At 52.8% G+C, this 24437-nt stretch overlaps 1 protein-coding gene and 1 long non-coding RNA gene across 2 annotated transcripts; one reads left to right on the top strand and one right to left on the bottom strand.

Annotated features, from left to right (window-relative positions):
* Positions 1-3686: 3686 nt before the first annotated feature.
* Positions 3687-12313, top strand: LOC129392612 (uncharacterized). Its single transcript, XR_008618787.1, has 3 exons — positions 3687-4678; positions 10945-11012; positions 11191-12313. It is a non-coding gene; the product is annotated as an uncharacterized lncRNA (long non-coding RNA).
* Positions 12314-15454: 3141 nt separating this feature from the next.
* Positions 15455-22830, bottom strand: HS1BP3 (HCLS1 binding protein 3). Its single transcript, XM_028496581.2, has 4 exons — positions 22820-22830; positions 22050-22213; positions 20495-20630; positions 15455-16463 (listed from the first exon to the last, which is right to left on the bottom strand). The coding sequence occupies exons 1-4, from the start codon at positions 22828-22830 to the stop codon at positions 16205-16207; spliced, it is 570 nt and encodes a 189-aa protein (XP_028352382.1). The 3' UTR covers positions 15455-16204.
* Between the last annotated feature and the right edge of the window lie 1607 nt (positions 22831-24437).

Raw genomic sequence — 24437 nt, 5'->3', positions numbered from 1 at the left:
TGAGCTTCTCCCTGGCAGAGGGTCCCGGATGCCTGGCAGGGAGGGAACTGATGCTGGGGAGGCAAGTTGGGGGGTGGGGAGTGGCGGGAATGGGTAGGGGGTGGAAATCCAAACGGGCGCAGGAACCCAAAGTTTGAGCACTGTCCCTTGGGGCCTGCGGTCTGCTGGAGAGATTGCTACACCTGGTAGAAAAGTTTCTATTTTTCAGCTTAGAATCCTGGCATCCAATCTAGGCCAGTAGCAGAGGCTGTTGGGATTCTGAAACAGGAAATGGGGAAAGAAGATGGGGGAGAGTCACAGCCCAGGGCTGAGTGAGGACACAGCAGTGCCAGCACATCCCACACTCCCTGCCACCCTGGGGCCAGGGAAGTACATCCTGTGTGGGCAGTCCTGCCAGCCACTGCGGGCCACCTGGACTCATGCCCAGTTGGGGACAAGGGTCTGCATCACCCTAGCTGTTCTGGCCACCCAACTCAAACAAATAAGATTTGGGTACTTTAAAGTCAGATTTGGGGGGCTTCCCTGGTGGTGCAGTGGTTGAGAGTCCGCCTGCCGATGCGGGGGACGCGGGTTCGTGCCCCGGTCCGGGAAGATCCCACATGCCGCGGAGCGGCTGGGCCCGTGAGCCACGGCCGCTGAGCCTGCGTGTCCGGAGCCTGTGCTCCGCAACGGGAGAGGCCACAACAGTGAGAGGCCCGCGTACCACAAAAAAAAAAAAAATGTCAGATTTGGTTATCTACCAAACCAGGACTTTGTTTCAGGGAAGAGAGCTGGGGTTGGAGACAGAGGCCAAAGGGGCTTTGAGCCTCCTCTGCAATGTTCTATTTTGTTTTTTTTATTTTTTCCGGGAAAATGTATTCATGGACTACTTGGGTGATAATAATAACGTGTATTATTTTTTTAAAGACCAAACCTAAAACACTTATTGTAAAAATATCAATTGTCCTACAAGAGATGTTCCTTTCCAGAACGGCGGGTGGGGATTGCTTGGTTCAGACAGTGCTCCTGACTTGCCGGATGGTTTGGAATCAGATCTGGCTCCTTGGGCCTCAGTTTCTGCATCTGTATGAAGGGGAGGTGGACCCGATAGTCTCCAAGGTTGTTCAGCCCTGACATCAGGTAACAAGAAGCTTTGCTGTCTGGCTGGGTTGTGCAGGGCCTTCTCTGATCTGAGAGTTCTCTTCAGAAGCAGAAGCTTGGGCCATCATTTGGGAGTGGTCCCAGGTCTGTGGGGTGACAGCAGAGCAGCCCTGGGGCTCTGTGGACAGGTGAGCTGAGCTGCCTTCCTGGGGAGAGTTATGCCAAGCCCCCGAAAGTCTTCAGAATCCCCAGGCCTCAGGGCAGTCAGACCAAACGCTGGCATCACGGCAGGGTTAGTCATGTCTCTCTCCGAGTTTGGGATTGAACAGCCGTGACCTGAGTGTGTCGTTAAGACAGAGACGGTCTGGTTAGGGACGTTGGCCCAGTGACCCTGCCCCCTGCACCAATCACTATGACAACAGCTCAATAGGGTCCCAAGGGCCTAAGAATCCTGCTTCTACCGAGACCGAAGTTGGCTGAGGTCAGACAAAGAGGGATTAATAGAGCCCTGTTCTCATTGAACCACAAAGCGCCATTATTACCAGTTGCAACAGCCCTACCAAGAGATGCATCATGCTTTCAAGTCACAGAGAGCCCAGTACACTAAAGAGAATGGTTCCAGCGTCAGCCTCAAAGTCACCCTGAGTGCAGAATCAGAGGAGGAGGAGAAAAACTAGAAACAACCCAAACGTCCAACAGATGGTTACATAAAGCATGGGACAGCCAAACGATAGCACAGATTGCAGTCATTCAAATGACCATGTCCGTTATATTTATTACATTAAAGTCCTCATGATTTACAGAAACAAGCTCACAAAACTGTCAATAAGATGCCATTTTTGTAAAAAAAAAATATATATATATATATATATATGTATGTACCCAGTAAAAATATAGAAGAAAATATTTCAAAACGTTAGCAGTGATTATCTTTGAAAAGTGGGATCATGTGTAATTTTCTTTCTTTTGTTTTATCTGCATTTTCTCTAAGGAACATATAGTTCTCTTGTACTTCTAAAAACTTTATTTTCTTAAAAATTGGTTCAGAGAATTAGAGGGTGTTCATTCCTTCTCTCTGTAATCAAACTTCAGTTAATAAAACTCATGAGGCGGCTTTGTTTTGGAGAATCAAGTTTTCTTGATAACTAATATTTTATTAATTCAAGAACAAATATTTTAAAAAAATTTTTACGTCAACCAGTATATAAGAAAGTTATTCTAAACAACACCATATTCTCATGCCTTCTTACAACAGAGTACAATGAAAAGAATTTATCATTAACTTCATCATTGTAAAGGGTCCAAATTCCAACTTGTTATATAATAGGCTGATCTTCAGGGCTGTTGGATGAGCAGAAGTATTTGTGCCTGCGTTAAATGGCCTCAGATTACTCAGCTTATTGTGTATTTAGATTTGCTTTTTATAATTTTTCAGTGTCTACCACTGCTGATGAATTGGCAGTCTCAGTATCCCACCTGTGGCAACTCTTTTACACTGTTTTTAATTTGGTGCTTCTACTCTACTGTCATCTTGATAAAAACACATATACTTCTTAGAAGTGTGAGTAAACTAAGAGAACATAGACCTGAGTGAGGGCTTCATGGTGGAGGCATTGACAAGCTGAGATTCAGAGTGGGGAGGGGTTCAAAATTATTGGCTCTTGTAGGCTGGGGTTATATCACGTAATATCACGTAAGTCATGTTAAAGACTTTGAACTTTATCCTGAGGGCCATTGGGAGCTATTGAAGGATTTCAAGAAGGGAAGTGAGGTGCTCATATGTGTGTTTTTAAAAGATTACTACAACAGGGACAATTTCATGTATGGCAGAACTGTTGCCAGGAAGAGATGTGGATCTGGAAACAGAAAGGCAAGGAAATTGGGCTGTGAAGAGTTAGTTTATTGGGGATTTTATATATGTGCTCTCTTCTAGTTGATAACCCAAACATATTCTCCCCTTAAAAGGAGCCATAGGAGAAATTTGTTTCCAGACTCTGTGCCAGGAAAAGTAATGCTTCCCCTAAGATATAGATATATTTTTATCTCATGGGCCTGTGAATCTTATAAATAATTGCATTTTCCTCTTTGCTTTGGTCACTAGGAAGCTCTACATATGTAATTCTACACACCGACTTTACCCTTGGCTTCATTTCTGATACATATTTTCCTTTTGCCTAGAATTTATTATTTATGGTATCCTTTTGTATTATTTGAATTTTCATAGGTGGCATCAAATTATTTTTGGAATGAAGTGGAGTATAATAAAAGAATTATTTAAAAGTCTGAGCTTGAAAAAACATAAAAAGAATCAATATCTCTTGCTATTTTGGTATGGCCATATTTCTCTATGTTAAATACTGCTTTAAAAAACTGGGAAGTCTATGACACCAAAAGCATAAACTGCCAAAGAAAAACTAGATAAGTTGGATTTCATAAAAACTTAAAACTTTTATGCTTCAAAGGGCACAATCAAAGAAGAGAAAAGATAGCCCACAAAATAAAAGAAAATATTTGCAACTCATTAGCAAGGGACTTGTATCTAGAATACATAAAGAACCCTTAGAACTCAATAATAAAAAATATAAAACCCAATAAAAATGGGCAAAAGGTCTGAATAGACATTTATTGAAAGAAGATATAAAATGGCCAATAAGCACAAGAAAAGATGCTTGGTATCATTAGTCATCAGGGAAATACAAGACAAAACTATAATGAGATATCACTTCATATTCATGAGGATGGCTATAGTCAGAAAGACAGATATTAACAAGTTTTGGGGAGGCTGTGGAGAAAGCAGAACCTTCATACACTGCTGGCGAGATTGTGAAATGGTGCATCTACTTTGGAAAACAGACTGGCAGTTCCTCAAGAAGTTAAACATAGAATTACCATATGATCCAGCAATTCTACTCCTAGGTACACACCCAAGAAAAATAAAAGCATGTCTGTACAAAAACTTGTACATGAATATTCATAGAAACGGTATTCAGAATAGCCAAAAGGTAGAAACAACCCAAAAGTCCATTAACTGATGAAGAGATGAACTGTGATATAGCCATACAATGGAATATTATTTGGCCATAAAAAGGAGTGAAGTAGCATGATACATGCTACAACACAGATGAGTTCTGAAAACACTATGCTACTGGGAAGCAGCAAGCAACAAAAAGCCATATATTTTTATTCCACTGATATTAAATGCCCAGAATGGGCAAATATAGACAGAAAATAGCTTAATGATTGCTTAGGGCTGGGGGGATTGGACTGTGATAGCTAAGGGCTATGGGGTTTCTTAGGTGCTGAAAATGTTATGAAATAGATTGTGGAGATGTTTGAGCCACTCCGTGAATGTAATGAAAACCACGGAATTGTACACTTTAAATGGGTGAATTAAGCAGCGTGTGAATTATTTCTCAATAAAGCTGTTTAAAAAAAAACTGCGGAGTCACTGTGCTTGGCCCACTCAGTAGACTGAGTGTTAACGGGAACCCAGGTCTACGTGGCAGCACAGAGATGAGCTCAAACTCCAGCTCAGCCACTTCCCAGCCATGCAACCTCCTCAGACAGATAGCCTCGTCTCCCTAAAATGGAAACGGTGGTATGTGATGCACGGTGGGCTTGTGCTGGGTGGAAGGGTGCTGGCAACTCAGTAGTAACTGAATATATTGCTCCGCAGAGGGCCCTCCAAGGCCCCCGGCCTCAGAAGATGCTAAACTTCCTAAATGAGTGGGACTTGCAGACTCTCTTCATGAGAATTGACTGCCATTGGCTTTGCTGATGTTTAGATGTTTAAATAATTCACCAGACTTTACAGGTCCGAGAAAGTCAGGGGGCATGCTGGAAGGCAGGAGTGTAGCTGGGGCTGGCCCAGAGTGGGACTGGGTCTTGTTTTCTCGGGGATGGCCTGAGAGGAGCTGTCACTGGTACCCCCAGTGGTCATGTAACGGCTTGACTCTCAGCTGAGGAATCAATAGCTTTTCAGTCTATACCCTGCATCCTGCTTCTCTCAGCTTGTGTACAAGCCACCCTACTTTTAAACAATCCCCAGAGACAGCCCTGGATCTGCAGCTCTTAGTCATAAAACCACAGAAAGTCAGTTCCAGGCACGCTCACGTTCAAGACACGGAGACTGAGGCACAGAGACATGCAGGCCAGGCTGCAGGGCCTCTCCATCTCAATTCTCTGGAGGATCCAGAAGCATTTACTGAGCCCCCCCAGTGTGCTACGCTCCGTGCCATGGTTCACGTGCATCCCCTCACTTAATCCCAGCAACACACTTATGAGGTAGATATTATTTCCCCCTTTTACAGATGAGAACACGGGGAGTAAGGTCAAGGTCACGCAGAGAGTAAGCAAGCTGGATTCAAACCCAGTTTGCCTGATGCCAAAGCCCATGCTCGTTCCCCTGGAACGAGTCCCCCAATTTCTCCATTTCAGAAGTGGAGCAGGTCACAGAGAACAGGGGTCTCCTCCACCTGCATCCCCTAAGAGGGAATCTGCTCCCAGACTCCGGATTGTCAGGACATTCTTGGGCGTCGCCCGGGTGTGCTGCCTGCTCTCCTGCCCCCCTCACTTTTGCTCATTTCCCTCCCCAAATGCTGGATGCTCTGAAGCTCAGCCGCCTCCGGTGTGACCCTCTCTAAACATGAGCTTGGGAGCTTCTACTTAAACTCCTATGGGAGAAAAGGAGAAAAAATTATGGATGCTCCCGGTTGTAAACCTTGAGTCTATCTCTCAGGATGCATTTTGTTGCCAAAGAAAATGAAACAGATGTCTTGGCAATAGTTTCAAATGTTTCCTGCCAAACCAGGGGAGAGCTTGTCTTCAGTTTAGATGCAGCCACGAAAGAGAAGTCGCAGCCCTTATCATTCCCAGGAAACATGCAAACACACATGGGCTTCTTCAACCTGGGAGGCCTGCACTCCCAGCAGCCTCTCTCAACCAGATTCAGCATCAGCTGTGGAAGCATATGCTGCCTTCCATCCTCCACCACCCTCCAGGTTTCACATCACCCCCTGCTCCCCATCATCCAGTGACTCCTGGGCCTCTTGGCCTGGCAGGGCAAGGCCACCTTCCTCGCTGGGCTTGTTCCCCATCATGTCCTAGATACACCTGTGCGTGCGTGCGTGCTCATGTGTGGTAAAATACACACGATGTAAAATTTACCATTTTATAGTGTAAAATTCTGTGGCATTTCATACATTCACAATGTTGTGTAATCATTACCACCATCTACTTTCAGAAGGTTTCATCACCCCGAAAGGAAAGCCCATACTCATTAAGTAGTGATTCTCTATTCCCCCTGTCCCCAGCCCCTGGCAGCCTCAAATCTGCTTTCTGTCCCTTTGAATTTGCCTGTTCTGGGCAAATAGAACATAAATGGTACCATATAACATGTGGTCTTTTGTGTCCGGTTTCTTCTGCTCAGCTTCATGTTTTCAAGGGTCTTCCATCCTGGAGCATGTATCAGTATTTCATGTGCTAAGACTTTATGGCTGAATAATATTCCATTGTGTGGATATACACACTGTGTATATTTTGGTCTTCATTCAACAGTTGATGGACATTTGGGTTGTTTTCTATCTTTTAGCTATTGTGAATGGTGCCACTATGAACATGCTTGTACAAGTTTTGTTTGAAAATCTGTTTTCAATATGGGGGGCATATACCTAGGAGTAGAATTGCTGGATCTTAGGCTAATTCTGTTTTAACTTCTTAGAACAACCAAACTTTTTTTGGACAGCAGGGGCACCATTTTACATTCCCACCAACAGTTTATGATGGTTCAAATTTCTCCATATCTTCATCAACATTTGTTATATTCCAATTTAAAAAAAAATTATAGCCATACTAGTGAGTATGAAACGGTATGTCATTGTGGTTCTGCTTTGCATTTTCCGGTTGGCTAACGACATGGAGCATATTTTCATGCACTTCTTTGGCCATTTGCACATCTTTTTTGGAGAAATGCCTATTGAAGTCCTTTGTGAATTTTAAAATTGAGTTATTTTATTTTTGAGTTGTAACAGTTCTATATATAACCTGGATACTAGACCATTATCAGATAGATAGTTGGCAAATACTTTCTACCATTCTCTGAGTTGACTTTTTACTCTCTTGATGGTATCCTTTGAAGCACGAATGTTTTAAATTTTTATGAAATTCAATTTATTTTTTCTTTTGCTGCTTGTGCTTTTGGTGGCATATCTAAGAATCCATGACCAAATCCAAGGTCATGAAGATCAATCCCTACATTTTTTTCCAAGAGTTTTACAGATTTAGCTTTATATTTAGGATTTTGATCAATTTTGAGTTAATTTTTGTACATGGTGTGAGGTAGGGTCCAACATCATGCATTTGCATGTGGATAGCCTCTCTGGCACCATTTGTTGAAAGGACTGTTCTTTCTAAATTGAATGGTCTTGGCACCCATATCAAAAACCCATTGACCATAGATATATGGGTTTATTTCTGGTCTCTCGGTCCATTCCATTGATCTATATGTCTATTTTTGTCCCAGTACCATACTATTTTGATTATTGTAGCTTTTCAGTAAGTTTTGAAATCAGGGAGTGTGAGTCCTCCAACGTTGTTCTTGTTTTTCAAAATTGCATTAGCTATTCAGGGTCCCTTGCAATTCCATATGAATTTTAGGGTTAGTGTTTCCACTTTTATAAAAACAGTCATTGAATCTGTAAACCAATTTGGCGAGTATTACCATCTTAACAATATTGTCTTCTAATCCATGGACATGGGACGTTTTTCCATTTATTATTTCCATCTTCTTTTATTTTTTTCAGCAACGTCTTATAGTTTTTGTGTACAAGTCTTCCACTTCCTTGGTCAAATTTATTTCTAAGTATTTTATTGTTTTCGATGCTATCATCTATGGAATTATTTTCTTAATTTCCTTTTCAGATTGTATATAGAAATACAACTGATTTTTGTATGTTAATCTTTTATCCTTCAACTTTACTGAATTCATTTTTTAGCTATGATAGTTTTTTTTTGGTGGATTCTTTAGGCTATTTTATATATAAGATCATGTCACCTGCAAATATAGTTTTACTGCTTCTTTTCCAATTTGGACTTGCTTTATTTCTTTTTCTGGCCTAATTGTTCTGGCTAGAACTTCCAGGACAAGGCTGAAAAGAAGTAGTGCAAGTGAGCATTCTGTCTTGTTCCTGACTTAGCGGGAAGCTATCAGTCTTTCACCAAGTGCTCTCTCGACTCTCACTGGCTCATCTGCCCACTCTGTTCAGGGTGTCTGGCTCCTTGCCCTCGCCCACTCTGCTGCCCCAAGGGAAACCTCTCTTCAGCCTTTGTCACATCCTCCAGTTCCCACCTCTGCCCTCTGCAATCCAGTGAATTTCCCCATCCTTCAAATCAAGAGTTTTCTGAGAAGTTCTCTGAACCTCACCCATGTGGCCCCAAATAGTCAATGTCTCTCCTCCTTGGCCTTCTCCCTCAGTCCTGACCATGAAGGAGACAGGAATAAACCTCATAAATGCTGGGGTCTTGAAAAGCACCTGTTTCCCAAGAGCCTGAGAGGTCAGGCTTGCTGAAAAGAGCTATGTCTGGGCCTGCCTTGCCACAGGAAAAACAGATCACCGATTCCTGCTGGCCCGATTGGCAGGAGCCCAGAGAGAACCGATTACCATCCAAGAGGCACAGGTGTTCCAAGTTACCTGTTCCATAGCAGGTAGAGCCTGCCAACTTGGCATGGAAACCCTTGTTTGTGGGCTGGACCCTTTGCTCTCTTAGCTGAAGGGGAATCCTGTCAGTGCCCACCCTGATGCCCATGCCTGTGAGACCAAGCACCTCTGTGAAGACAATAGCTTGAGCCACAAAAAAACATGCTTGGAACATAAATCCAGAGACAGAAGCCAGGCAAGCCCAGGATCATGAGCTCCTTTGGCTAAGGTGAGGTCATATCCTCATGGGAGCTCTCAGCCTCTCTGAGACCAGGCTAGAGGCTGCTGGGGACCCTCAACCACAACTAACATTGAACAATTCCCAGGAGAACTGCACAAAACCATCGTGACAGTGGGAGTTTTACAATCCCCCCTCAGGGTCAAGTGCATCCAGAGTAAACAGGGATACAGAATTCTGAAAAACATAATTAATACTTGCAAAATTATATATATATGTTCCACAAATAGAATAAATATTTTAAAGTATCTGTTGAACATTTAAAATTTGGTTGTATCCTAGATGCCAAGAAAGATTTTTAAATTACAGAAATAGCAGTCATATAGATTCCCATTCTCAGACCATAATGCAATAAGACTAGAAATGAATTACAAAGAGATTGGAAAATTGGAAACAAGTTTCTGAAACTTGGAAACAAAAGCACAAACATACCAACACTACTAGTATTTAAAATAGTTTTTCAGTTTTAAATAGGAAATAAAACTACAAATTTAACTTCTTGAAAATTAACTGAAATGAGAACATTATGTGATAAAATCTATGTGAGGGGGCCAAAACTCTTCTAGAGGAAATTCTGTAGCTTAAGTGTTTTTAAAATTAACAACTAAAAGGAAAATAAATTTAAAATGTCATTTAAAAAAACTAAAAGGAGAAATGGATAAAGTTAAAATAGAAATGGATGAATTAGATGGAAAAAATAGTAAAATAGATCTTTAAAACCCAAAACTGGGTTTTAAAGATGAAGATGAAGAGGATAAATTTTGAAAAGATGAAGAGGATAAGTTTCTGATGAATATAACCAATTGAAAAAAGAGAGAGAAAAACCCTAGAAATGAAAATTGGACTATAACCACAAACATGCTGATAATTTTTAAAGTTGTAAGAGAGTATGTTATGTATTTGAAATCTGGATGGAGTAGACAATTCTCTAGAAAAATATAAAGGATCAAAACTAACTTGAGGGGGTGGAGTCAAGATGGCAGTGTGGGAAGACATGGAGTTAGCGTCTCCCCACAACTGGGGCACCTGCTGGACACGGATGGGGGACCCCGACACCCAAGTAGACGGGAAGAACCCCCAAGCGAACTGGCAAGACGTGGGGGGACTGAGTGGGGAGGAGAAGTGGAGGCTGGACAAGACCAGCGCCCCTGAGGGGTGGCTGAGAGGGGGAGGGGTTCCCACACCTGGAGGGACCCTTGTGGTCTTGGATCAGGGGTGAGCTTGCCCAGCGATTCCCCTGCCCATTCAGCCGAGGAAGTCTGCCCGGCTCTCCAGCCGAGGCCCTCAGACTCAGAGGTCCCCTCTGGGCTGGGTTGGTCCTGGGGGCATAGGAGGGAGGCCAGGAGAGGCCGGCGGGAGGGGTCCTCCAGGATGGGAGGAGCAGGAGAGGAGTGGAGGGGGTTTGCCACACCCACTAAGGCCTAGGGAGCCTGCTGGGCACCCAGGTGGGGTCCCCCACCCTCTGAGACCAGAGGCTGGAGGACCGCCTGGGCCCCTGCTGTTCTGTTGAGCCTAAGCCCCACCCCACAACAACCCCCCACCCAGGGCCTTTTCCAGCCCTGTGGGTTCTAAGCACAGGCCCCGCTCAGCTTACCACCCAAACCTCGCCACTGCTTAGGCCCCGCCCTCCACCGCCAAGGCCTTTTCCACTTTTTTTTTTTTCCTCCTCCTCTTTTTTACTATTGTGGTTCTGTTTTACCTTCTGGTTGTTATTTCTTCCATGTTTTTATTTTTATTTTTTTTTAACATATCTGTTAGTTTCCTAGTCTAATTTTATTTTTTACTTTGTTATTTTTCTCCTTTTTTTTTTTATTGGCCCCCCCAAACGCGGCTTGTGGGATCTTGGTTCACGAGCCTGTGGTGGGGCCAAAGCTCCTGCGGTGGGAGCTCCAAGTCCGAACCACTGGACTAATACAGATCTTCACACCCCAGGGAATATTCACTGGAGTGAGGTCTCCTGGAGGTCTTCATCTCAGCACCAAGACTCAGCCTCCTCAAAGGTACCAGACCCTGAGGCACTGAACTGGGTGGAACAGTGTCCCGCCCCAAATTCTTGTCCACATGGCACCTGTGAATGGGACCTTATTTGGAAATAGGGTCTTTGCAGATGTAATTAAGGGAAAATGAGGTAATACTGGATTCGGGTGGTCCTAATCTAATGACTGGTTTACTTACAAGAACAGGGAAATTTGGACACAGGCACAGAAAAGACACAGAGGAGATGACTGTGTGAAGACAGAGGCAGAGGCTGGAGTGATGCAGCTACAAGCCAAGGAGCTCTCACGATTGCCAGCAACCACCAGAAGCTGGAAGAAGCAAGTAAGGATTCTCCCCAGAGCCTTCAGAGAGAACACGGCCCCGCCAACAACTTGATTTTAGACTTCTGGCCTCCGGAAATGGGAATAAATTCCTGCTGTTTAAAGCCACCCAGTTTGTGGTACTTGCTACAGCTGCCTTAGGAAATTAACACAGTGACTAAGAGCTGGGGTCACATTGCGTGTAACACTGTATGTGCTGGGGGGGTGGGGTGGGGGCAGAGGGGGAGGGGCAGAGAGGGCTGCGTGGGAGGAGGTGCTTTTCCTAGTTGTGTCTGCTGCTTGGGCAGGAGGCCCAGAGAACAGAACAGAACCCACAGTTCAGCGTGGCTCATGGTAGACCCAGCTTTGATGACTCATGTGTTATCATCTTTGTGTCCTCCATCGCGCCTAGAACAGGTTCTGCACCCAGAGGTGCTCAGGAAACATTCATTGGCCGGGCTGGCCTGGTCTCTCTTGGGCACCAGAGCTGTGCCGCCTACACAGTCCTTGCCACCCGCTGCTTTGCCCTGTACTGTTCATGCACTTTTCTTGCTCCTCGTATGCACTTATTCACCAAACTGATTGATGCCCGAGCGCGATGGGGTGCTTCTAGCCCAAAAGGGCTGACCTGTACTTTTCACTACGCCTCACCCACCTGATTCCCCGTGTTCCACGTGTCATGGTGCCTGCACACAGTAGGTGCCATTACATGCTTAGTGTTTTTGGATGAGTTCGGCATGTGAGGAAACAGACGGGAATGGCTGGCTGGGCTGGAGAAAGCTACTCCAGCTTTACTAAAAAAGGAATTTAGAGGCTGCTGCTATTTGCTGAATTAGCAGAGAAGCATCGGCACCTCTGAAAGTCGTCAACAGGGATTCCTGCTTACGGAGGCCACGCGCCGAGCCCATAATCCCCGCTCCAGAAGGGCGGCTTTATCCTGAGTGTGACCTGAGAAACGAAATCCCTCGGCTCTCACCGGCGGCCAGAGCCGTGTTAAACCAGAAGCAGAGGTCAGCCGTGAGAGGGGTGAGCATGTGTGCTCTGGGCCGTACGCACCATGCTGCACACCTGGGTCCCCTTCACCATGTCGTACGTAGCACAATACCTGGAAGTCAATGTCAGTGCCCGGGGCTGCGGGCGAGGCTGGGCTGAAGCTGGCAGTGCCTCTGACCACCCATCCTCAGCCTGCCGCATCTCACTAGCATGCAGCCTGTCCAGGGCAGGGGTCCCTCTGGGAGGAACTGTAGTGACCAGCCCAAGGAAAGTCCTTCAGGCACGAATAGGACGTTACAGCCTACCTGGCCCTTCACAGGAACCCAGGGAAGTCTCTTCACTCGGCACTGCAGGGTGAGGGGACGTCGGATAGCCAGCCGAGCTGGACCGGAACCTAGATCCCCCCAGGCCCACGGAGCCTGGCCCTTTGGTCAGCCACCCCCAACCGTGAGGCCTCAAGGGAATTGTTTAAGTGATGAGGGTTTGCACTGAATGGCACCATCCACAACCTGACACGGAAAGGTCATCCACTCAAAGGGGCTCTGGGTGGCCTTCAACCCACACACAGACCCGGCAGCACTGGGAGGTGCCTGCTGTCCAGCCAGGGCCACCATCCAAGGGACGTGTTGGTAGCTCTTCTCCCTTCTCCCGTCCGCAGGATATGCTCACCTGGGCAGCTGGTGAGCTGGAGAGCCGAACGTGACTTTCCACGCCAGGTCTCCCCAGAGACAAAGGAAAGCCGAACACCACACGGACTGTATCGACAACACCAAGCTGGCAGCTGGGCATGAGGGCCATAGGGCCCCCAAATCACCTGGACCTCTGCTGCCTCATCTGCGTCTGGTGTGAGGGCTTGAGCCTCGGGGCAGCCCCAGAGCACACAGAGGCAGGCTGGGTTCCAGACTTGTGGCACTGATACGGTCACGGGACACCAGAGCGTGGAAGGGTGGGTTCCCCCAGCGGAGCTCGCCTCCCGGCCCGGCCGGGACAGACACTAGGATGGGGACTTTCCAGGAGAAGTGGCTGGAGTTCCCGGCTTCCTGAGAGGAAAGATGGGGGATGGGAGCGGGGGCCCCCAGAGCAGCCGGCACATCCTGTCCACGGGGCTCACACAGCTGCAAAACAAACAAACGCTGCCCCCAGGGAACCTGCCTCTCCTTCCACGGTGAACTCTCCGCGGCAACCTTGTGGGCTGCGTGGTCCTTCTCCGAAGGACCCAAATGCTTGTCCTGGGGAGCCAAGACCCCCATCTGAGCTTAGCTGCGAGCTCCAAAGCCGAGTGGTGAGGGAGGCCGGCGTGGGCTTGCAGACTGCCCCGCACGGGGCTCCCGGGGACCCATGTCTAGAGCTCTGGGGGATGTCGGCTTGCAGAGCCGTCTGCTAAGAACCTCTGGGTCCCGGGCAGGAAGCAGCATCTCAGAATCTGACCCTGGAAGGAGAGTGGAGGCCAGGACAGGTCTGGATACGGGTGGACGGGTTTATTCGGTGGGGCTGTCTTGTGTCAAAGCTGAAAGGACTTCAAGGCCAGTTCAAGCCTAGACCAGTCCCTACCCTGAGGAGACAGAGGTGAGGTCTGGAGAAGGGGAAAGTTCTCTTTCCAAACAGGTCCTGGCTGAGCAGTTACTGACCGACGACCCCACCAGGCGGGGGCCTCTGGCCCCTCTGCCTCAGTTCACACAGTGGAACCCTGCCTCCGCCCTCGCCCTGCCCTACGCAGCCGCAGCCTGGGAGGCCTGGCACACCCCAGGTCCTTCGAGGGAAGCGCCCCTTGTTGAGCCCCATCAGCCCGGGGCTGTAAAGACAGTGCCCCACATTGTCCCCCATCAGCCCGGGGTCAGAAAAGGTCGCCACTAACAAGTGCGGGAATGAGCCACTGACGCAGACTTTATTGGATGACTGGAGGTCACAGATTGGCTGGTGGGTCACAGACCTGCGGCGCCACGGAGCATCAGTATCTCTGCTGAGGTGTCCGAGTGCCAGGCCTCCAGGGAGGAGGCCGGGCTAGCAGTGGCCGAAGCCACACCGGAGTGGCAGCTTCCACCTGTGACCCCCCCCACCAGAGGACCAGCCCCCCACGGGCACCTGCCAGCTGCACCCTCTCTCCTATGTCGCACGCTGGGGGCGGGAGGGAGCGGCCCAGAGGAGAGAACAGGGAGGAGAGAGGCCACGGCAGCCCATCGCCTCACCACCTGCTCCTGCCTTCGGAGGCCTTCCTGCAGTCGGCAAGGGCGCGGACCCCAGCGTGGCGTGCGGGCGTGAAGGCCTGGCAGCGAAAGAGAAGAGGGGCGGCTTGTGCTGGGGGCTGAGGCTGTCCCGGAGCCGGGCCCCAGGGAGGCTGCCCTCGGGGCCCAGATAAGGCAGAGGGGGAGGAGGAACTAGGCTCTCGGTCCCCGGAGCCGCCTGACTCCTCTCACGCTGGCACCAGTGGAGGGGAAGGGGTTCGGCCTTTTGGGGACGGGACAGCTGACGAGGTGCGTGAGACGCGGGACAGACCAGACCGAGCGCTCCCACCCGCCCTGCAGGTCCTGGCACTGGGCAGCGGGTGCTAGAGACGCTGAGGGCAGCGAACAGCGGCCTGGCTCAGGCAGAGTCCCTGAGGGATCAGGGCTGGCTCCTGGCCCCGACGGGGAGCGGCCTGGGGCCCTAATCCCTAATCCTCCTTCCAATCCTCTCTGTCAAGCAGCACAGCCCAAGGGACAACAGCGGCTGCGTTTTCTTAAAAACCTGTGTTTCCTTAAAAACTAATTCTGAACATGAAGACTATATCAAACAACAACAAGAACAACAACAAAAGAGGCATTCTTTGATCCATTAAACATCACTCATTCACGGAGAGTTTCCTGAGCACTGCACCATGCTCAGACCCGTATGCCGGGGCAAGGGGGTCGGAGAGAAGTCTAAGGCACTGGCCCTGCCCGGCACAGGGCTCCTTCTCCCGGGAAGGACGCTCCCACTGGGGGAAGGCCAGTGAGCAAATCCAGACCCTGAGGACGGGGAAGGCCTGGCAGCATCCACCGCTGGACAGACGGGGCCCTTCAAGTAGCGGCCGAAGAGCATCCAGCCCAGGCCTGCCGTGAGAAGGAGGGGCACCTCAGCCACAGGTGTCCCTGCATCCTGCAGGGACACCTGTGCTCAAAGCTGTAACGGTGGACATCGGCCCTATGGCCAGAGGCCCAAGGAGGCCGTGGTCTGGCCAGGCCTTCCCTAGGAAAGGAAGAGAGAGGAAGACATGGGGATTGTCAGGCCATCTGCACACCAGAGGCACGGCTGGGCCTGACGTCTCCCTTGAGCTCCGACACTTGGGAAGGCACCGTGCTTAGCACCTGGTAACCGGAGGTGGCTGGGCCACCCCACCTAGCCAGGCTCTCCTGGGCACCCACTCAGCATCCCCCTACTGGGGACCCTGCCAGGGCCTGCAAGCCTCCAGGAGCCATGGTGACTAGAGACTCCCACCCAAACCCCAGGTTGGCCAGGCCCTCCCTCCCGTGCTGGGGCTGGCAGAGCCGGTGGGCACAAGTGGGCACAAAGTTTCCCGCCCCAAATGGAGCCTGCCTGCCCCACCCCACCCCCCGTGCTCCCAGTCTCATGACATCCTGGGGGCTGGGCTCCTGGTTAGCAAGGCATCCCCACAGGCTCTCCCCTCCACATCCACATGGCTGAGACCATTTAGGCTCCGATTCCTAGAGTGACCTTGCTCTCTGCATCTTGCAGGATTCCACGAACCCACAGTCCTGAGAAAAAGGAAACAGGCAGTACAGGGGTCCTATGACCCGGCTTCCACCCTCCCTCCCTTGGGAATAGAGGTTCTGGCCCTACAGGGCCAAGCAAGTCTGCACCTCACTACGTGCCCCTCCACAGGAGAGAGTCTGCTGGCTCAGGAACAGCACAGGGCTCGGGGGCGGTCAGAAGAGGCTGGGGGCAGCCTGGCCAGGCGCGTCGTGGTCCCGGATGTACTGTAAGATGTCCGTCTCGTCCATGGCTTGGATCTGCTGCTTCTGCTGCCTGGCCACAGCCTCAGATGAACCCGCTCTGGGGGGAACCGCTGGTTTTCTGAGTAGCGCTGGCTTAGCTGCCACTGGAGGCTTGGGCTTGGGCTGCGGCTGAAGCTGGGCTTTGGACTCAGCCCCCAGGTTCAGAATCTGGTCCAAGTCCTCTTCGACTCTAGAGAACCAGAGGGAGAAGCCCTGAGCACAATCTCCTGCAAAAGGGACAAGGTGCCCCCTGCCAAGGCAGGCACCCCTGCAGGGCACTGGGCTCCGTCGCCCCCGCCTCCCAGCCTCGCCTTCCACCCCTCCGCCCCCGGGGAGGAACTGAGGGGGCAGGGCTCTCCTTCCCTGCAACCCCGCAGCCAGCGCGAGCAGAGCTGGCCCCTTGGCAGCCTCTGCAGGACTGCTTTTCGGGTGACCCCACTCCAGACAAGCTGGCTCCTTTCGGTGACTTTTCCTTCAACCCTTCAAAAAATAACAGTAACAGCTGCCACATACGGAGCTCCTGCTCTGGGCCACGCGCTTTAGACCCATTATCTTTCTCTATCCTCAACAACCCTTGGGGAGGTATAGCGCAATCTTCACCCTGCAGATGCGGACGCTCAAGTCCTAGGAGGCTGAGCCGCCTGCCTGGGGTGAAAGCATGTGGCCGGCCTGAGTTGGAACCAGTAAGTCTGACTTGAGACGCTGGGCTCTCATCCAGGCCAAGTTCAGCCAGAGAAAGAATGAATGACGGGCTCTAAGCCATCGAGGGGTGGGGTCTGCCGGCCCACAGTGTCCCCTGGTGGGCCACCCGGGCGTTCGTTAGACACGGCCCACCGAGGGCTGAAGCCGGCCTCGGCCATCACCCACCAAGACTCCGCCACGCCCCGGACCTGACAGCCTGTTGGTGGAACTGAAGGGCGCAGCAGTGTGACGGTCACGCAGGACCAGCCCAAGTCCTGAACAGCAGGAAAGAAAGGCAGCCCCGCTCTGCCCTCTGCCCGAGGGAGCTCTTGCTGCCAGCTCCTTGTGCAAGGACGCAACTCCTGGAGACCAGATGCACAGCGAAAAGACCCATTCAACCCACCCTCCGACCCGCCCACCCAATCAACGTTGGGCTGGGTACCTACCACGGCCGGCCTTTTCCGCATCCGTTAATTCACTTAGTAATCTCACAAGATACTGTCTGGTAGCAGATGTTAGCTCCATTTTATAGATGTGAAAACTGGGGCACAGAAAGATGAAGGGCCTGGCCTGGGGCCCACAGCTAGCTGGGGACAGGGGAAGGAGAGCAAAGGCGCTGCAGGCAGAAGACCGGGGGGCCTCGCGCAGGCCACTTGACCTCTCCGAGCTTTGGTTTCCCATCTGCCAAATGGGAACAGCAGCATCACCCCACAGGGTTACAACCCCGTGTACAAAGACACGCAGTGCGGCAGGCGGAGTGCGGTTCCCTTCCTCATCCTGCTATTCCTTCAGTGGCCTCAGCCCACCCCGCCTGCCTGGTCCTCCGTCTCCCTATCTGTGAACGGGCTCCAGCTCAGACAGCAGCACGGCTGAGTAAAGGCAGGGGCAGAGGGGAGGCACCTCTGGTCAGAACAACTCCCCGCACCACAGGGCCTGGCAGAGGTCTACATGAGGGTGGAGGTGCCCTTCCTGGGAAGGGCTGCCTGCCAAGTAGCAGCTACTGCAGGGGCAGTGGGTCACCCTGCCTGCTTCCTGGGTCAGCCTCCTGTGATGGGGCACAGACCCCAAGGGGAGAATTCAGAGCCTCCCACGGATGGCAGAGAAGTGAGCAAAAGGTGTCCCTGCACACCCGGAGGGACTGGCGCAAGCCAGGCCTTGAAAGAGTGAGTTCCAGGCAATCCCAGGAGGCATCACCCCGGGACAGGCTGCTCCTGGCAAGTTCAGCTCAGCTGTGTCCCCGCTCCCTCCAAGTGGCTGCCCTTCCTCGAGCCCCCCTGGGGCAGGTGCAGGCTTGTCCTGCATCCTCCACTGGAGGCTGGGTACCCAGGAAAAGCTCTGAGGGACTGAATTATCCTCAAACAGGCGCCCTTAGGGAAATAAAGCAGCGGCTAAAAGCTTGTGTCGGAGTTCAGGATTTATACCGCTTGGCAAAGCAGTGGCTCTTTGGAGCTAATCAGGAGCTGGATTTGCTCTGAGGCGGAAGGTGGGGCGGTCACACCCGGGATACAGGTGGCCACACAGCATCTCTTGCCAAGCACCCTATTTCCAACTGTGCTCCCTGAGTCACGGGTAAAAGCAGGTCCCACTGACGCAAGGTCCAGCTCCCCTCTCTTCCAGGCCCTGCAGGTGTCAGGTCAACCACCGAGGGGCTGGAGGGAGGTCTGAAGGTCCCAAGTCCACTCCACTTCCCCAGGTCCCTGCAGAACTTGACTAAAGACCAAAACTGGGGCCCCAGAGCAAGAGGGAACGGCGGTTTCTCAGACTCCAAACCCGGCTCAAATGCCCCTCCATGCTGCCTCAGGATGGCGGACGGCAGAGGCCAGTGATGGAATGAAGGGGTGATGAAAGCACTGATGGATGGATGAATATTAGAAAGTTTATCATAAGGAAGCCCGATTACCGCCTGGATAGTCCCAGGACACACACAGAGAAAAATAAAATATGGTTCCTGCTCTCAAGAGGGTAATTCTTTCTTTACCAGATGTCTGGTAGAGCAAAGGCAGGGTGGCAGGACTCACATTCTCTAAGGCAGTGACTCCCAGAGAGCCCTGTGGGATGTAGGAGGCCTTACAAAGGAAAGGGTCCCAGGGACCAACTGGAACGTGAAATGCTGCTAGCATCGCCCTTGAGCCACGCGTGCCCACACACTAAAGGCCTGGAAAGTCCCGCTTATCCCGGCCATCTGGCCACAGAAAGCCTTCGAAGGTAACACCTTTCAAACCCCGCAAACCGGTGTTCTGCAGAACATGGGCTGGAAAGGGCCAGTGTAACGGATTTAATATACACGATGCCCGAAGGTCCCACTGGCTCTGCCCCGCTAGGACATGCTGAGTCCTGGAAACGGCAGAGGCTCCCCAGGCTGACCTGCTTCCCTGGGCCTCAGTGTCACCCCGAAGCACATAACAACAGTCCCAGCTTCTCCCAGGGAGTACTGCTGCCTGGGTGTCGGCGGTGAGGACACAGGATGAGCGTGAACAGCTGCCGGGGGCCGTGGGGAGATGTCATGACAAGGAGCCGTCGCCGTGACTCAGGCTCGGTGGGCACTCGGAAGGCTAACAGCCCGCGGTTGCTAACGAGGGGGTGGTGACAGCCTCCCGGGATGGCATGTCGAGTGCCACGTAACCGTTCCTGGCAAGAGAGAGCTCAGAGTCCCCTAGACGGCCAGGCTCGGCCTGCCTCCTGGGGACACGGATGATGCGGTGCAGAGACGCAGTGCCGGGCGTGCTGAGGAAGCAGCGGCGCGAGCTGAAGCCCAGGGAGAGCCTGCGGTCCCCGGGTGGGAGGCGGAGCTGCCAGCCTCTCCTCCCGCAAGCGCTCATTGTCCTGGAAGGGTGGGAGGATGGGACACAGGCAGGCTGACCTGGGTCCCAATCCCGGCCTGTCACCTGGGAGCCGGGGCCTTGGGCCAGTTACCTCTCCCACCCTCCATTTTCCGTAAAAAGGAGATAACAGCACCTACGTGGAGGGTGAGGGTGGGAGGCGGTGCTGCTGCGAGGATTAAATAAGATAACATGTAAAGAGCCCAGCATACTGCTTGACACACGGCATGCACCTCGTGGCGGTCAGGTGTGCACATGCTCTGTCAACCGACCTCCACATAACAGGCTAAGCCTCGCTCTCTCCTCCATAAGGCCTGCCGATGGGTACCTGCCACTGCCCAGAACATCTGCACTTTGCTCCCCCCACGTGAGCTGTGTGCTACCAAGAGTCAGTTTTATATATCTGTTCCCAAACCTGTTTATGCCAGTTATACTTGCTTGTGCAATTGCATAATTTATTCTTTATATACACTATTTGTATATATGAAGTCCTGTCTTTTTAGAACCTGCTGAGCTGCTGACAGCCCCCCACCCCACCCTTTCATCGCACCCCATTTGCTGCCTCCTGGTCAGCTCCCACCCACAGGCTCCTGCCTCTGATGGGTCGGGATTCCCTCCCGTGGAGCCCAAGGATGGTGACGTGCCCCCAGACTGGATGGGTCCCTGGCTCTGTCCAGGCCACTCTCAGACCTGGTGAAGCAGCACTGGGGACAGGTGGTACCTGAACAGCTCCTCGGAGGCCTCCCTGCAGCCTGGGCGGGACGTGGGTCCTCCACTCTCGTGGGCAGCTGGCAGCAGTAAGGGGTCACCCAGGGGGACGGCTCCGCCGAGGTCAGGATCGTCAAACAGCTTCAGGGCTGCGGAGGAGGCAGCAGCAGAGGGGTCAGAAGAAGTCCTAGCCTGTCCTCGGCTGCCTGCGGGGTGCAGGGTGGAGAGAGTCTGGCCCAACCTCCTGGCACAGCCAGGAGACAGGGGGCAATATTGTCACTTCGGTCTGCAAGGCAGATTGTGGGAGTACCAGAGGAATGGGGCCACGTGGGGCAAGAGGCAGGTGCTCACGGGGGCCTGCAGCCCTGGCCCCCACCTCCCCCGACGCTGGGCCAGAGCCACCTGATGGCACCCCTCCCGGTTTCAAGTCCTTGCGGCCTCCCCACTGCGTTTAGGAGGAAACAGCCTCTTCAGCTCGCACCCCAGGCTCCCCATGGCCCCAGCCAGTTGGATCTCTTAGCTCAGCCCCCAGGGCTGAACCCGTCTTCCTACAAGCGCTCACTGAGCGCCAACCACCGGCCCGGGGCTGCCAGCTCTGGGATGCAGTGGTGAGCAGACACGGCTCTGACCACAGCCTCTGCCTTCGAGGAGCCGGGGTCCACTCCCCACCCTCTCCCCATCTGCACTGCTCAACGTTGCCCTTCGTGAAAGGTAACTGCAGCTTCTTCGCCTGGAATATGCTTTGTCAGCAGCCCTGGCCCACTCCGCTGACCTTTCAGGATCCAGTTCAGGTACAGTTGCTCGCCCTGACCCTCACCCAGGAAGCCTTCCCTGGGGTCCCCACAGGCACGGACGTCCTGCTCAGACCGGTTACAGGCCCAGGCTAGCCTCTAATGGTCAGGAGATGTCCCGTCTCCCTCACGGAGGCCCTGAGGCCAGAACTGTGATGCACTCATCCAGGTGTCTCGGGCCCAGCACAGCGCCTGGCCGTCGGTGGGCACCTGGCGCCGGCTGAATTAATGGGTGACATCAGTTCCCTACCCTGGCTGCAAACCCGGGCGGGGGCAGGAAGGGTCAGAACAGGGACGAGTGTGGAAGTCCAAGGCTGCTCAGCTTCCCTGCTCCAGCTCTGCACTGGACCCTCCCTCGGGGTCTCTGCAGGGGACACAGAGCCTCTTGTTAGACTCCAAGTCATGCAGAGCCCCAGCAGGCTGGGGGCAGGCCAGCGTCCACTCTCCACCTGGTGCCCACATCTGGCTGCAGAGGTAACAAAGGTACTTCTACACCAGTCACAACCCACACTTTTCAAAGCAGCAAAGAAAGCTACTCTTTGCTTCTGACGGATGATTAGAATAAACACACGGCCCTGGAACGTTCCAGGCTGTGGGGACACAAGGTGTGAGACTAGATTTCTCCAGCAGAAAATTTCTCCACTGACTGCATCTGCCTCGTGTTAACACATGAGCCGTCCTGCTCATGTGTGGTGGGTCCAAAGCCGCTCGCCGAGGTTGGCTGGGTCACCCGGGAGACGCCGAGAGTGAAAGGAACGCCCCCGGGGCTCTACTTACAGTCCCTGGGGGGTGCGTCCTCTGCGGGGCTCCGGGGAGAGGGCTTCCTGCCCGGGCCAAAGAGCCCCTCGTCGGGGTCCAGCTCCTCATCAAAGATGGAGAGACAGGGCGAGGGTTTGGGCTTCACGGCCACTTCCTCCGGGCGCTTCTTGGGCTTCTTGGAGCTGGGGAATCACAGACAGAATTCGAGGTTAGCGCCTCTCACAAGAGCCCTGCCGGCCGGCCACACAGGCGCTGGGCAGGCTTGAGCTTGTGTCGCGAAGGAGCTTTCCAAGGAGCGACAGTGAGCTGGGGACACGCTGCTACGGAAGCAGCCCAGCCCTGCGCCCAGGCAACGGCCGCTGTGGGGTGTGTGGGAGGAGCAGGAGGCTGACCGGACTACGCAACCGACTGAAGACAACTCCAGCCGTGAAGGGCCAGCAGGACGGGCCACAGGTCACAGGACGCGCCCTCCTTCCGGAGCTGCGAGGCCACACCACCTCAGCCCCCCGGGGGCCAGGCTCATCAGAGAGCCGCCGACAGCCGCTCGGACGCAGGGCTGGATGCACGTGAGTCTGCACACCTCAGGGCCTGGACCCGGGGGAGAACAGAAGGCAGCCTTGGTCAATGCTCCCTCGTTTCCACCCACACATGCCCCCTGCCCTCGAGCGGTCTAACCTCCGTCGTTCCAGAAAACACTTCAGTCCCACTGAGCAAACCTCACCTCCCTCAGGAAACCCCTCTGGCTACTCAGAGCCCCAGTCGCCTCTGCACCCCTCGGGTCCCTTTACGTCTCATTCATCGACTGGCCAAGGTCCTGCTTTGGGCCAGACACTGCTGCGGGAAACCAGGAAGGGACTCGAGGAAGCTTCTGGGCCCCGGGAGGGCTTTATTTCCTGATCCGGGTGGTGGTTACACAGCAGACATGTCAGCCTTCAGGGACCTGAAGACGGCAGATCTACACACGTCACTGGAAGTTAGAGCGCCAGTAAATAAACAAACTTGGTTTTATTTTAACGAGGTGATCCAACCCCTGCTGGTGGTGCCTAAATTAGCCATTTTAAGGTTCCTGCAAACAACAGAAATAAGCTTTTAAGCGGAGGTGGGATTTCCGCGCGCCTGTCGGCCGGGAGGGCCGTTCCACTGGACCGAGGTCACCAGCGGAGCTCATGTGGGCGATACCACGCAGTTAAACTGCGCTGATACCACCGCAAACAACGCACAGATTAACCAGCAGCAGATAAAAATAGCAGCAGGGCGGCCCCGGGTGTAGGAGGGCAGGGCGCTCAGAGGTGGCCGTTCCCACGGTCTGGATTTAGATGTCTGCCAGAATTTCAGGCTCCCGGTGGAGGTGGGGAGAAGCTAGGAAAGGTGAGGCTGCACCTGCTGGAAGGCCGCGGGACCAACACTCCTCGGCGCTCAGGGCCGAGGCCCCAGCGGGAAGATCTCTCTCAGCAGACGAGGAAACGGTGGTTCAAGAAGCTGGGTGTCTGCTCAAGGCCACGCGGCAGGCAGGGCCAGGGACTCAATGGCCACACCCCAGCCCCTGCACTTTTCTCCATCTTGGGCACAAGCCAGATGGGCTCAGGCCACAGGCCACCAGGGCCACACCTCGGCTGTGGTGCCATCCCCAGGCCCTGCCTGTGGTGCTGGGCAAGGTGAAGGGAGCCTGGGCTTCTCCAGAAACTTCATCTGCGCTTCCTCACACGTCTTAAGGAGTCAGGGTGTCCTGCTCTTCCTGGGATGTCGTCCCCTTCTGCTTCACAGACCAGGCAGAGCCAGTGCCACTCTAATGACCCCTAGTAAGTGGGGACCGACGAGGCCCTGGCCTTCGGGGCAGGCCAGCTGGAGATGGCCATAGCCAGCCGAGACCCGCTGAATGAGAACCCCAGCGGCCGGCCCCGGGAGCTGCTTGTGTCCCCATGGACTCTGATGGCCAGCCGTGTTCGGGAGCCACTGGACCAGCCAGGGGACTGCGGGCTCTGTCCCACGGCTGTCCCTCAATTACCCGTCGCAGCCGCCCTTTGCCTGGCTCTGCTCCTGGACCCGGCAGGGGCTGCAGCAGTGAAGGGCGGGGAGCCCCCAGCAGGGAGCTCGCAGCCAACGTCCGCAGGTCCACCCTGCTCGGAACCGGCACCGACAACTCTGAAACCGCCCGTGGGGAAGGCACGCACACATCCTCCCCAGCAGACTGGCGCCCTGGGGCAGGGGCTGGGGGCTTCCCACCGACCAGAAATCAGAGGGAGCCCAGAGAAGGGAGGGTGTGAAGAACAAAGGAAGTGAACGGACAGACGTGATTAATTATCTCGGGAGAAGCCAGGCAGAGATTTCAGTGATTTCCCTTCTTGCACCTATTTCTGGTTCGGAGAGCACGAATTAGGCCTGGCTTTCCTGCTATGTGAGTTTTCC

This window comes from Physeter macrocephalus, chromosome 12 (genome assembly GCF_002837175.3).
Source record: "Physeter macrocephalus isolate SW-GA chromosome 12, ASM283717v5, whole genome shotgun sequence".
Taxonomy (NCBI): Eukaryota; Metazoa; Chordata; class Mammalia; order Artiodactyla; family Physeteridae; genus Physeter; species Physeter macrocephalus.
Note: the sequence above shows the minus strand (reverse complement) of the source record. Positions and strands in the feature narration are given on the sequence as shown.

Coding starts and splice junctions, on each gene's coding strand:
- HS1BP3 (XM_028496581.2), bottom strand. Junction 20,631..22,049: donor GGACGCACCCCCCAGGGACT/GTAAGTAGAGCC, acceptor CCTCCTCCGCAG/CCCTGAAGCTGTTTGACGAT. Junction 16,464..20,494: donor GCCTCCGAGGAGCTGTTCAG/GTACCACCTGTC, acceptor CTGGTTCTCTAG/AGTCGAAGAGGACTTGGACC.